Source organism: Leiobunum rupestre, chromosome 2, assembly GCF_980474605.1.
Source record: "Leiobunum rupestre chromosome 2, qqLeiRupe1.1.hap1, whole genome shotgun sequence".
NCBI lineage: Eukaryota > Metazoa > Arthropoda > Arachnida > Opiliones > Sclerosomatidae > Leiobunum > Leiobunum rupestre.
In genome coordinates this window covers 79671778-79686592 of record NC_143385.1, presented here as the reverse complement: position 1 = coordinate 79686592, position 14815 = coordinate 79671778, and the positions used below count along the sequence as shown (strand labels likewise).

At 33.0% G+C, this 14815-nt stretch overlaps 1 protein-coding gene across 3 annotated transcripts; it reads left to right on the top strand.

Annotated features, from left to right (window-relative positions):
* The first annotated feature begins 8984 nt into the window (after window positions 1-8984).
* Window positions 8985-13749, top strand: LOC149959169 (monocarboxylate transporter 12-B-like). 3 transcript variants are annotated; one of them, XM_090165150.1, is made up of 4 exons: window positions 8985-9196; window positions 11583-11726; window positions 11793-12662; window positions 13219-13749. In XM_090165150.1, exons 1-4 carry the CDS (start codon window positions 8992-8994, stop codon window positions 13365-13367), a joined length of 1368 nt encoding a protein of 455 aa, XP_090021276.1. In that variant the 5' UTR covers window positions 8985-8991; the 3' UTR covers window positions 13368-13749. The 3 variants fall into 3 exon arrangements, with proteins under 3 accessions (XP_090021276.1, XP_090021277.1, XP_090021278.1); XM_090165151.1 differs by lacking the exon at window positions 13219-13749 and adding an exon at window positions 12727-12816; XM_090165152.1 differs by lacking the exon at window positions 8985-9196 and adding an exon at window positions 10116-10174.
* The last annotated feature ends 1066 nt before the right edge of the window (window positions 13750-14815 follow it).

Below are 14815 nucleotides of genomic sequence, written 5' to 3'. Positions count from 1 at the left end.
GCCGGGAATCGATCCTGGGTCTGCCTCGTGCAAGAGATTTACTCTTACCACTCAGCCACCAACGCCTGTTAAGTTATGGTGTTTTTCTAAAAAACAGCTTTGGCGAATGTCCTTTACAAAGCTATAACGTTAGGTACTATAATTTATTCTACATCATTTTAAATATTTATAAATTATATTAATCTTATATTTAATTAAATATTTATAAATTATATTAATCTTATATTTAATTAAATATTTATTAATTATATTAACCTTATATTTAATTAAATATTTATAAATTATATTAATCTTATATTTAATTAAATATTTATAATTATATTAATCTTATATTTAATTAAATATTTATAAGTTATTTTAATCTTATATTTAATTAAATATTTATAAATTATATTAATCTTATATTTAATTAAATATTTATAAATTATATTAATCTTATATTTAATTAAATATTTATATTTTAAATTAATCTTATATTTAATTAAATATTAATAAATTATATTAATCTTATATTTAATTAAATATTAATAAGTTCTATTAATCTTATATTTAATTAAATATTTATAAATTATATTAATCTTATATTTTATTAAATATCAATAAATTATATTTATCTTATATTTAATTAAATATTTATAAATCATATTAATCTTATATTTTATTAAATAATTAAGTATTTTAATGTAAAAGTTGATCGTCAGCCATTGACTTCCTTAATGAAAATGTTAAAGTAAAGGAACCATTATGATAAGGCGGGTTTTTTTACTAAACGGATGAATACAATATCTGTGCATATTTTTTATTGAACTTTGTTTTTTTATTTTTGTGACCTTGTTTTTATTTCGTCGGGAATTGAACCGGGAGCGCGGTTTTAGGACTTTGATTCGTTGCCGCTGTGTTATTGTTTCCTTTTACGTTGTGTTATAAATCTGTAATATATTATTCAATGACATTGTTAAACTCTTATTAGGTTTATTTTTTCGGATACGCTTTTTTGTTGTGTTTTTTAACTGATCGAGATTACGTTCTTTTTTGTCTAATCTTTGATATTGTTGGTTTTTTGTCTTATATTTGTATCTACTATTTTTTAAGTTTATTTCCTTTTTCCCGCAAAATCGTCCTGTCTTAGAGGAACCTTTAAGAGCGTAAGTCATGCCCAAAAGCTTATCCGGTTTCATTATAGTAACGTGGAAAATCGTATTTGTGAATGATAAGGTGTTGCGCTTCTTGATATTATATTTTCTATTGCTTGATTTCTAAGTATTTGAACTAATTTATTGCTTGGCTGCGTTATAATATTTTTCTATGAATTATTTTGATTCTGAAGTCTGATTGCTTGACTGCATTATAATATTTTTCTATGAGTTTTGTTTCTGAAGTCTGATTGATTTGGTTGTTATTGTGTATTTTACTATTCGTTATTTTTATTTTTTGATACTCTAATATTTTAAACTGGATATAGTATAGGGTATTTTCACGTTTTATTAGGATCAGTTTTTTTAATTTTAAATATCTTATGTTTTATTTGTATTTTATTTCGTTTTTTCAGTCGTATATTTTTATCGAGTTGTATACATCGTGCGCTTACACTTATGTTGGTCTGGTTTTTAACTGGGTGGTCATTACTTCGTAATTTATTTTAAACGTTTTCTCGACTGATTAAGATGTTTAATTTGAAATAAAATGAGCGTTAAAGATGCGGCAAGTATTTAGTAAGCGAGAAAAATACAAATACCCTCCGTAGATATTTATTTCATTAAAATTGGCTTCGTATTATTTTTAACTGATAAACTTGTACCGTAAATAGGGTTAAATTCAATTGTGCATTGTTTTAGTACGTCTAACTCACTGTTGTAACTACTTAATTTATAATATTCTGAATAAATTATACTCGGTTGTTTCGTCTCAATTATTTTAATAATTAAATAAAAAATGCTTTAATCAAAGCAGTTGGAATGTTGATTTAAGGAGTAGTTGGGATCTATGAAGGCACAGATATTGGAAATGTTTTAGAATTTAAGAGTTAATTTTTGGAATTATTTTAAAAAGCAAAATATATTTCTAAAATAATTTCCATCGATTTTCCTCACCTTTTATATATTTTAAAACCCTTTCCTTAAATTTGAGCCTTGAAACTGTAACAGTAAACTGAGAAAATTTTAAATTGTAAAGGAGTAATCAGTTATTGTATGTGTGCTGTCACCGATGTGTGTGAGTCTCAAACAAAAAAAAGCTCTGTACAGACGTCTGCTATGCTGTCGTAATTGGATTCTGCAGTTTTGTGTTTCAACTTTCAAACTACTACTCGGAAAATATTATAACCTTAATTAACATGCTGTTTTATATGTTAAATTAAAATTTTGTATAAACACATAAGAAATTAAACGGTTAAAGGAGTTTGCAACTTTGTATGTAAGGTAATTATCTTAATGAATTTATAAAACCGACGTGTACTAAATTCTATCTATCCAAGTCTGCACTTATTATTTTAAACTTCTGGTTTAAAGTAGAATTATACATCAGTATTTAAATTTGGCATGCATAATGATCCTCACAATTCAAGTAACCGCTGGTAGTAAAAAAGAGTAACATTTAGAGTTACATTAAAATGACCACATTTCTTTCTAGAAAGGCCCGATGAAATGTGTGCAGTTACACTGCAGTACCCTGTTTGAATTGTTAAAGGGACTTTCAAGAAAGACTTAAGGCCTTTTCACACTAGCCAACTTTTTGATCCAACTAGATGAGTGAACTTGAGTTGAGTCAACTAGTTGGTTCGTGTGAATAAAAGTTCGATGAGTTGATCCACCAAAAATGTACGCGAGAAAAAAATGGATCACTGATCCATTTTTGCTGACTCAGCATTTTGATTTAAAAAGTTGGCTCGTGTGAAAAGGTCTTTAGTCGAATTGAAATAAGTCATTCAGTCGTAACTTTGGGTTTACAATGTACGGAAACTGAATTACGTATTTTAAATTGACTAGAGGGTCTCTTGGAAGTCTTTTTAATAAAAGAAAATTCATGACTTATCTTTTCTAAGCTAAAGGACAAGACACATGGCTCTCCTTGCACTTGCAGGCTCTCTCTATAGGAAGAGAATATCATCTGTTGTTCGTGAAAATAGAAGCTATAATTACATCCAAATTTCCTCTGTTAACTTGAACAGTCTTGATTAAATTTATAGCAAATCTCTTTTATTGATGACTTTTTTACTAGTTTAGTTTCTATAATGAGTTTCAGCAATTTAAATGCTGTAATTTTACACGTAATCCTTTACAATTTAAAATTTTCTCAGTTTACTGTTACAGTTTCAAGGCTTAAATTTAAGGAAAGGGTTTTAAAATCTATAAAACGTGAGGAAAATCGATGGAAATTATTTTAGAAATATATTTTGCTTTTTAAAATGACTCCAAAAAATAACTCTTTAATTCTAAAACATTTCCAATATCTGTGCCTTCATAGATCCCAACTACCCCTTAAATCAACCTTCCAACTGCTTTGATTAAAGCATTTTTTATTTAATAGCTGTCCCTTTGCTCTGCCTGACAGGGCATATTGTTCCTAAAATTAATAATTTAAAATAAAAGCCATAAGTTAGAAAATAAATAGGTTTAATTTTAAATATATTTTGAACAGAAATTTTAATATTATTGAATGTAATTTAATATATTGAATATTATTTTAAATATTTTACTTAACATTGGGAAATAATGATGATAATTGGTTATGTCAAATTGAGTTTTAATTTCCCATCAAGACTTAGATAACAAGATAATAGGTGTATAACTGGTTCTAGTAAGCAAGTCAAATATGCTAATTTTGGTAAAACTTTCATTAAAAAAGACCTTTGATGAGATAGTATTTATGGGTAGCATAGCATGATTTGTGAAGCGCTTTTAATCGTTTACTTTTATCTCAATCATGTATCAAGAGTTTCCAACTCTGCCGAGCTTTCAAATTAAAAACCAACCATGTGTAATTTATATTCACCGAAGCAAAGTGTAATTTATATTCACTAACGCTGCTAACGCAAACGTGTAATTTATAGCCACAAAGGCAAACATTTATCAACAGTACTTGAATGGTGAGTCTCCAGCCGTGTTCAGGCTGTACTACCTTACAAGTTTTACAACGGTACGGCTCGTACACTAATGATGATAACTGATCCTCAAATAACAATAATTTCAGTCTACTCACTCGTTAAGCTTTTGAATAATTAAGACGCCTTTACATAGAGGATTAAGTGCCCAGAATGTTTATTGTTATGAAAAATTATTCAAATATTTACCATACTTCATTACTGTAATTAAAATTCCCAAAATTATTTACACAATGCTAGATGGATACACCTAAATTAAAATTTAATGATTCATTTTTTTTAATCAGCTTGTTAAAAAAACTTATGGAAGAGATAAAACAAAACTAACTTTAAACTAAATTTCACTTTCCACAAAATTCTTTCTGGTACTACTAAATTATCTAAATACTTTATTTTTTACCTAGAAGGCTAGAATATATGATCGGGTAATTCGGGTTCTACGGGCTAATTTTCCCTACGAAGCAAAGGCTTAACGATTAAATGATAATTACTATTACACTGCAATTAAATTAATTACGATATTGATAATTTTTAGTTAAAAATACTTAATTACGTATAAATAATGAGATTTAAATAAAGTTCCCATAAGAAATGGTTTATTATTTCTTGAGTAAATTGCGAAAAACAACGTTAACTCGAAGACGGACAAAATTTGATTTTTGCATTTTTCCGCGAAACTGGATTCGAGCTGATCAGTTGGCCTTCCGTGTCAAAAATGATACACTAACTCATTACAGTACGAAGGTTCGACTAACTTCCGTTAAATGACGGGATTATAATACGTTTCTCGCTGATACATTAAAATTAATTGTAGTACTGCCAGACAATAATTGTTGACAGTAAGTATAATCCCGCTAGGGATCCACAATACTGAATCTTGGGCATGAAAATCGCTTAAAATAAAGTCTTAAAATTTTTAGCGACGAGACTATTGATTCTCCTGCGCTTGGCTGTATTAATTTTAGCCATAGGAAATCGCGCTGACCCCTTAAATAAGAATGGCCTACCGGCCATTCTTAATAATTAAAATTTTATACCGGGCGGGATTGAACCTGGATTACGTTTTTAGTAAATAACTCTGAATTGCGGAGATCTAGCTTTAAGGGTCATCTCGAGAAATTAATACCACTAGGGACAATTCTTCCGAGGAGAGGTATATTTTGGCTTGCCAACTTGTTACTGTGTACAATATACACTCACACAAGTTTTACCATCCATGTTTTCAAAGTATTGTTTAACCTGTTTAATGAAACAGAAACGTATATAAATATTTTTGTTTTGTTTTTATTTATGTACGAATATAAAAATTTTCAGATTTTATTCCTTTAGAGTTTAAACACAGGATTACCAAAAACGTCACAAGGAACCACGTTCTGACCAATCCTGTTTCATGTCGTAGAGAATCGGGGAGCATCTCAACTTAAATACAGCTTATTACTAACCAAAGTAACGTACGAACAATAAGTACTCCCATTCCTATTGTTTTAATGTTATGTTACATAATCTGAGTAGTATGTGATTGCACTTGAAAGTAGTTTATTTTGAATTGTGCATATTTGTAGACTAGGGTGCCGGCGCTGAACTGAACCTCGATTGCGCCATAACTCCGAAAATCATGATGGATTATTTTTTTGTTAATGGCCATACTTATTGCAAATTAAAGTTTCTTATACTACTACTACAACACACACCAGACTTAAATGTCTCCAGACCACCCATTACTACCACCAGTGTACCTGCAATAGCCCTTTGTCCCAGGCTAAAGGCTCTTTGACACTGACGAACCACGGCCAAAATTTTACTTTACGAGCCCCTTTACCATCTGGGCACCTAAGTTTAAGCCTATCTCGATTATGGCGCCGAAAACCTAACTTGTCGTTTTTTTACTAAACAATTACCTCTAAACCAACACGTGATCTTCGTGCCAAGAGCATATTGTCTATATTATACGTTATTAGCTTTATTTGGTCTATAATAAAATATATTTATTTCCACCAACTTTAATAGTTAATGCTAATAAACTGTTTAACCATGGCTATGGCGGATTATAGAAGTAGATTGAAAAAAAAAAGACACCAACAATATGGCGCTGAAGGGCTAGCAAGTATAATCCGTTTATCTGATATAAAAATCTATTGCGGCTAACAGATAACAATTTGGTTAGAAGCGCTAAATTCTAGCCAAGGTTTATGATATAAAAATAATTTCACTTGATTTATTAAAGGGGTCCATCACAGGCAACAGGGGTGAAAATTCCGGGGGAAAACGCACTTCTTCTTAAGCGTAAATAAAAATGTGAATTGGCCGCTGATGATGGCGTCATCTAAGATTCTAAAAATAACCCGAAAACCACGAATTTTGGCGACAGGGTTTTTTTTAACCACGTGATTGGTTGTGGGGCTTTGCCTCTTTATCTTGGGATTCTTTGTGCGAGTTTGAAAAAATAAGAAGACTTCAAACGGTTATTTTTCGTAGGTATATTTAAAGTTATTATGTCGTGTTTCTGCAAAAACAACTGCTTAAGCAGCAAAAGGCACGGCTGCGCCTGTAGAGCGCGCGGTGCTTTTTGCACAAGCAACTGTTCATTTGGCAAAAGAGATGGATGTTGTAATGGGAAATTGCAAGTAGCATTTGATGAAAATAAGTGGGCTGACCCAGTACTACATGATGCCTTTGAGCCAAAATCAAAAAACTTTAAAAAGCCACCTTTGGAGAACAAGAAAAATAAAGTGAGTACTAACAATGAACGGCTTTATTACACCAACATGAGAAGAACATCAATGATAAAATTTATTTTATTTATCTTTTTTATTTAGTCTACTGGAGTCTCACGAACTTCCCTTATGGGTAAAGGAAAAGTCACAGCTGAAGAAGTGGATCCTACCTTGATGGCAAAAGGAACTGTAGTCAAGATCGGAAAAGAAACAGACAATGACTACGTTGCCAGTCCAATGGGAAAAGAGAATGATGTTCATAGTAGTGAAACAACTACAACTTGGGTATTGTCTCCATGTGATAATTATTTAATTACTTCTTGTTTAATAATACTTCTTCTCTATGAGTTACCTTTGGACCTGAATGATGCTTCAGCCTACGACGTTGATGTTGCACTTCTTACGAATGAAGAAGTTCGGATTATTATCAAGAAATTTCAATCTGAAAACAAACACATATGATTAAAAAGTTATTTAGTAGAGGAGAAACAACCTGAAAAGGAAAAACAACCGTGTGGGAAAACCAGATAGACGAAATGTTAAAGGAGATGGAAGAGCTAAAAAATTTGTATGAAGGACCAATAAGCGAGAGGGAACCACCGGGATCACCAGAGCCAAATCCAAATCCTCAGGGACATCGACAATGGTGCAAATGTACCCCAGATGAGAATAAATGTTGCTCTAGAAATCCACGTGTAGGTTGTATCACTGCTCATCCCATATTTTCCAATGTCGTACTTGCTCGTGATGTTTTGGAAATCCAAATTGTAGCTAGGTTTCACTTGGGACGATTCCAACATGATGCACATGATCCAAATAAACGTTATTGGCATGCTGCCTTCCGTCAATTTAAATATTCGCATTGGGGCAGATTAGGCCAAGGCAACAGGCGTGTTATTCCATCATGCGTTGTGACAAAAATTTGTTCCATTTATCCTAAGCCAGGTAATACTAATTACACCGGCTTTAAACTAGCCAGGCCTTTGGTTTGAGCAAAAGTTTATTAACAAATTAACAGCCTTCACAGGAACAATTGTCCATTTTCCAGTTGCTCGTGAGTTTTTGGGTTTCATTCTACAAAGCCGCGTCATTAGAAATTGGTGAAATAATAATACTATAAACTCCTTTTTATAACCTGCATCGCAACAGACCTGAGGCCCTTTTAACGATACAGGGGAATTTAAACTATTAAACTACTAAGGGGTTTTCCCACGAGCTCTTCGGTTTCCCCTTCCATAAAACTTGTTGAGGTTAACGGTAATATTTAGTGTAGGGATTTGTTGACCCGCGTGGCTTGCAACCACGCTCCTGCGCATTGTAACCAGGCCACCTGAATTAATGGCTTTAAAAGTCGCTTGATGACTTAGGCCTAAGGTGGTGCCTTAGGTATTAGCATAGCTGATTATTATGAAATCTAAAGTTCCTCGTGCCTTTCTCGTTCCATTAATGCAAAAGTTTGTTTTTCTTAGTGGTCTCGTTATCTTCGAAACAAATAGTAAAGCTTGAAATTTAAATTACTTTTGATACTGCAGTCGAAATAGTTTAATATTACCATTGTGTAAGAGCTATGGCTAAGAAATCGAATGTTCTTTGTGATAGATTTTTCGATCTGGTATGAAATAAATTAAAAAACCTGACTAAATTTGGAAATTATTTAGCATTTTTATTTAGGGTGAAATATTTCTAAAATTACATTTATGAAAAGATTACGATATATTTGGCTAATTTATTTGCATTCAACTATACCAAAAGCTGATAGAGCTCAGGTAGTGTTAAAGGGAATATAACCTCAACGCATTCACTAAATAGCGCCAGAAATATCTATGCCATGTAATGGAACGGCCTTAAATTGGAAGTGTTGGTGTTCTACACCAAAAAGCTGCGGCTTCATTCCCTTTACAAAACATATAAGTAGTAATATGATAGTATTTTTTTGATAAGTATTTGTTTGTCGAACAATTTTGATAGCTGCATATTATCATCCCTCGTCAGTGATAGCGTTGTAAGGCAATACGATACAAAAGAGCGTTACTATTTACAGTGTTAGAATAAAACAATACAAATAGGCTGAAAGCTCCCGAAAATTATCGTCCAGTACGAAATTATTTAGATATATGTTTTGCCAAAGCTAGAGTTCTGGGAAAAAAAATTCCTGTTTGATTCGTGTGCTCTATTAAAATGGGCATTAACAGACTGATAATTAGAATCCGTGCTCTGTCGCGGTTCCGGGTGGCGGTGGCTTGCGCGTGTGCCACATTCTTTTTGTGGAGTATGACAAATACTCAAAGTTTGATTTTCGTGGCGTTGTACAACAGCCTCGACATCAGTCGAGCCCAAGCTTCTTGGCCCTTCAACTTAGTCGGACCAGGAACAATATGTGGCTGTAAGTTTAACATTTTTTTACTTAAATGGTATAAAAAGACTAAAACAAACTCAAATTACCAGCAAAATAGCGCAATACGATCAACTAGCATAATAATTACGCAAACGCCAATATTCAATAAACAACAACATACACTCTTAAAAAATATGGTATATTAAGGGTTTAAAATGTATAAAAAGCACTCTTTAGGGCTAATAATATATTAAGGTTTTTTTTCTTGTCCCAAATTTAAATCACGAAAAGGTGTGATATTACACCGTAAATATAATAATTTAACACCTGGTAGGGTGTAGCTCCCTTTAGGTAGTAGTTGAACAATTAATAATACGGATACGTCACCTAGTTATTTTGGTCCTCACCACAAATTTGGCAACACAGATATCACAGACTACGACTTTTGCATTCAAAACTCCGAATTACGAGAGTATATATGACGTATCAGAAACCGAAATAGCAGTACCTTTTTGAAAATGGCAGGAACTCTTAAAACCAATTTTCATCTACGACTCTTCTCTCGTTCTCCGTTTAACTTCTCCTTGACACTTATAATTTCCATCAACACTACGGGATCCCAATATCCTGGTCACTAACTCTTTTAAACGAATTGGCTCTTGTTAATTCGAGTGAGCCAATCAAAACTTCATAAATCAACTGACTTTAAAAGTGTTCAAATACCGTTGAAAATCGCGATAACCTACGTGACCCAGAAACTGTTCACACGATAGTTCCCACAATAGATTAAATATATGAACACTTTGAGATAAAATCTCTCACTTTAAGAAATGTTACGCTCTAATAAGAAACAAACCCTTTACCCGAAACAAAATTGAAAGATATCCTCGACAGGTATTTTTGGTTAGATACAGAGAATGAGAAAAGATAGGTAAAACTGGTCGAACTATTTACAACCGGAATATGAGATGGCTTGGCACAGCGGGAGAGATCGCAAGGAAGGGCTATAATCCTTTATGCCGTCATGTAAGCTCAAATTTAAATATATAAATCATATTTGAGAGTTGCGGAATATCTCCGCTAGTCTCAGTGGCGTAGACAAGGGGAGGGTTTCCGTGTCCAACCCCCCTCCCTCCTTCGGTGTAGCTTTGGCTGTACTATAATTTAACCCCCTTCTCGACACCCTCAGGTATTTTACATAGATTGAGCCCCTCCCTTGAAGGATTTCTCGATGCGTCACTAGGTGTCTAGACCTAGTGAAAGTATAAGAAAGCATTACATCTTAATATTTATTTGTTTCGTCATCACTGATAAATAAAATAATTAGAATCAGCAAGGCCCCAGCCATCTAGCGACTTTTAATGCCATCATTCTGTGACCGGGTTACAATGCGTAGGAGGGTGGGGCAAGCCAACAGCTCCCTCTACTCACTATTACCGTTAACCTCAACGAGTGTTTTTAGAAGAGAACTCAGAGGAAACCCATATAGCCAGTGTGAAGAGAACTTTAAACTCTACGCCGGAGTTGATCCGAGAGGATCAGTTGCTGTAAGCGCTAACTTTACTAAAATTGGCTTTTCAAATATATTTAAGCAATTGTTGGGTTCATTATTAACCACTTGTTTCGCAGTTGCATTTAAGCCGAGCTAGGATAAACAATTCATAATTCTGTGAAAATAGTTATCTTGGTCAAGTCAAATTTATTTTCCTTTGGTTGGGACAAATTATTATAATCAAGGCTAAAATAACTACTAAATTCGTTACTATTATCATTTGCAGGTTACGAAAGACAAAATATCCAGTACATTTGACGGAAAGATACTAGCACGAATTTCCGATAAGTCCGCGGCGGGAATTTCGAATTTCCTCTATTTTCTGTTGAATTCCTAAAGGTTCCTACACGTGTTATATTAATTAGCCTTAGAAATGTCTATGGCCTAAATTTCAAAGTAATCAATAAATATTTAATGAAGATTATTATTTTTAAGGTCATTATAGCGTGTTTTTAGTATTATACTCCTAAACTTTCCTCAAATCGCACGTTTATGTACGTCAGTGGTAATCTCGGCGTAACCTGTTCTATACTTACCCCGGATTCACCTCACTTCTAATACTAAAAATAAATTATAACAACTGTTTTTAAGAATTATCTAGGTTAATTAATTAATTATCACTTCGAAATATAACGCGAATTTATATAACGCACGCAGGTATACTTAGATATTCAACCGTAAAAAGTTCAAATTCGAAATTACCGCCACCGATTTACCTGAAATTATCTAGTATCTTTCCGTTAAATGCACTAGATATTTTGCCTTTCTTAACACGCAATTGAGCAGACTTTACTGTCCACAGTTTCAAGGCTTTTTTCTTTACGACAAGGGTTTTAAAATATACGAATTTAACAATCAAAGAATGTTTTATTGAATTTTCAGCTTTATTGGCTGGGGTTCTAAGTCTTCGATGCCAAACCAAGGTGGTCGTTCTTATTGGATTGTTAATCTTTTCTGTGAGCGCATCACTATGTTTCCTCAGCAAAAACATCTACGTAATAACTGTTCTTTATGGATTTTTAAGAAGTAAAGTAATATTTAATATTAATATGTAAAAGGTTTTGAATAAATAACCAAAATTTCTCCATTTAGATGTCGGCTTACACGTAACTGTGACAGTCATACCGGCTCTAATTACCGGAGTCTACCGGCACAACAGAGTGACAATGATCGGAGTGCAGCATGCTGGTGGGGCATTGGCAGAGTTTGTCTTTCCGTCCGTCAGCGAGTACTTGCTCGACAATTACGACATTCACTCGTACTTCCTGCTCATCGGGGGCATCTCTTTGAACGGAATCGCCGCGGCCCTTCTGATAAATGAAAGGGGAAGTATTGAAGAAAAAGATAAAGCAGAGGAAGAGGACGAGCGGCCAATTGTCAGCCTCGAAATTCAAGACGAATCTTACATTTCTATCGAAGCAGATACTGAAACCGTAACAACGGTCACTGATAGCTCAGAAAAAACGGACACGAAATGCTTAAATAGGGTACTTCTTACGCTTAAAGTCCTATTTCTGTGTCCACTTTTCTATTTGCTGACGCTGACCTCGACTGTGTCTCGGTTCTGGAGTAGCTCCTATAACGTATTAATTGTGGATTTCATGAGTGATCATGGCATAGATTCGAGTAAGTCCGTGCCCGTGTTGACTGCGTGTGGAGTCGGACAACTAATTGGGTACATTGGACTCGGCTGGATCGTGGACAAGCAATGTTTAGCCTTTGAAATCTATTGGTTCACTCTCATATTTTTTAATGGTCTCTTGGCTTTTATTCTTACCATAGTGAGCGAGTATTGGATGTTTGTGATTTTCGCCATTGTTTTGGGATTTATGGAGGGCGCGATAAACTCGGTATTACCGATAATGTTCAGGAATTATCTCACTCAAGAAACTCTAACTTTCGCTATTGGACTATCGAGCTCTTTCTCGGGCCTCATCCTCTTGACCAGGGAGCCACTTATCGGTAAGTACACTTTTTCAATTCCATTTATGAACCATTACTTAATGCATTGCTTATTTCAATGAAGCGTTGGAAGTTGTAACCAATTGCTAGCAAACCGTGTTTTATAGAAAAATCTCCAAAGAGGGTCATTGGATACGGCAATTTTTATAAGACCAATAGGTAAAATTTGAGAAATTGGAGAACGAATTGAACAAATAAATTTAAAAATGTATAAAACCAAAAATTAGTCATTTTCAGCGTATTTCAAACAAATTAGGAATATTGGTAAAATGAAATATTTTTTGCTGGCTAGAAACTTAAATTTTATAAAATTTTCCGGTTACCATACTTTAGCTGGGAAGTTATAAAAACTACAATGATATTAAGTAGTGTCATTTAAACCTTATTAGTACGTAGCGTATAATTACATAGCATAAAATGGGAAAGATGTCGATCAATTTTGAAGAAAACGTAACCTGATGCAGTTATTTTACTGGCTCTTTAATTATCGGGGGTATATGTAGCTGTTCGAAGTTAATAGGCCAATATGCTCTATTCATTTCACCAATTTTTGCAGATTATTTCCGCGATACAATCGGATCATACAAGGATATCTTTCTCTTGAATGGAGGCTTTTTAATTCTGATGTCTCTGACATGGCCAGTCGTGTACTGCTACAAGCTACGAAGTAAATCGCGCGGTTCAATTTCGGAAGCTTGCAAATAGTCGAGGTGTTACTATCTTTAACTTACGAAGAGTGTACCCGAGGTGTAAATCACCGATTTTGATGAAACTCGGGGGGTATGTAGACCTTGGGGTAACATGAATTTTCACCAAGGGAAAAGTTACGCTGCGCTTCCGTTTTGCTATGGCAACCGAAATTGTTTTTGACAACTTAAAATGAAAAAATCTACATTTAAAAAAGCATGGGATTTTCTTGGTTTCACTAGGGGGTACCCTGCGAAAAATTTTGAAAACTCAAAAAAATATAAAATTTAAATTTCAACTAATATGCTAAATTTTAACAATTTTGGGTAAAATTCATCACGTTTGGGTAAACTTAAACCAAACTTTGGTAAAATTGAGAAAATTTGATTGAATTTGATAAATAAAGGAATATTTGCAAATTTTACCTAAATAAGGTAATATTTTCAGGAAATCAGAAAAATAAACTTTTTTAACATAAATTACTTTTTAAAGGTTCTTAATGTTTTTAACTTTTTACCGATATAAAATGTATAATATCATAAAACATACTACAAAACATTAATAGTGTTACATTGTTAATCAGTTTAAACTAGTCTAGAGGTTTAGTTGTACTTTTAAATTCGAAAAAATTAGGCAAAAATGCCGCTTTGTTTAAATTTGCAAACAGTATATTATACTAATCATGCTATGAACACTTTTTAATTTTTCCGGAAAAATACGGAAACTTTTCCGGAAAATAGGGCCTCGGTCATTTTCCTCGGAATATTTTCCGCCTTACAACACTAGCTATGCCTCTAATCGGTGTACCGATTTTAAGGAAGTGGCTAGCCCCCTCGTTGAGGAGTTTGGATCTACAGATATTGAATTGGTACTTTTTTTTTAAATTTTGAATTTAAAAATAATAATTTATTTTATAAATTCAAAATATTGGTTTTCCTCAGCTTTTCACTAATTTAAGAAGGAAATGAAGATATCTGAAAACCTTTTTCCTAAATTTGAGCCTTGAAAGTGTGACATAAAATATTAAGGAGTTTAAAAAGTAAAAGTGTTTCGGTTAAGTCGGTCAGTAAATAAAGGTCATGTTCTCTGGGTGAAACTGAACCAAAAATGTCGGCAGATCTATGGTCCCAAAGTGAACCGTTTGGCACCTTGAATATCAGTCCAAAAAGCGATACAAAACTTTCAACATTGAATTAAAACAAAGAGTCGAAAATTTCCCTTACCATTCTAGGTGAACAGATGAACGTTTATCTGAAAAGACTTTTTAATAAATAATTTGATTTTATATTTAATGAAACAAAATCTGCTTTTTTAATGATCAAATTTTTTTTAAAAACATTTTCTGAGATGGGCAATTTCATGAAATGGCTAACATCTCTTGATTCAAATGTTGTGAACACTAAATAGAACACAACGAAAAATACACTTTTATTGGAAAAATAATTTTAATTTAAAAAATATGGTGT

Excerpts from the sequence above, each read along its gene's own strand:
- LOC149959169 (XM_090165150.1), top strand. The coding sequence starts at position 8,992 with ATGGGCATTAACAGACTGATAATTAGAATCCGTGCTCTGTCGCGGTTC. Across the intron at positions 9,197-11,582 it reads ACCAGGAACAATATGTGGCT|CTTTATTGGCTGGGGTTCTA; the intron begins GTAAGTTTAACA and ends TTGAATTTTCAG. Across the intron at positions 11,727-11,792 it reads TCTTTATGGATTTTTAAGAA|ATGTCGGCTTACACGTAACT; the intron begins GTAAAGTAATAT and ends TTCTCCATTTAG.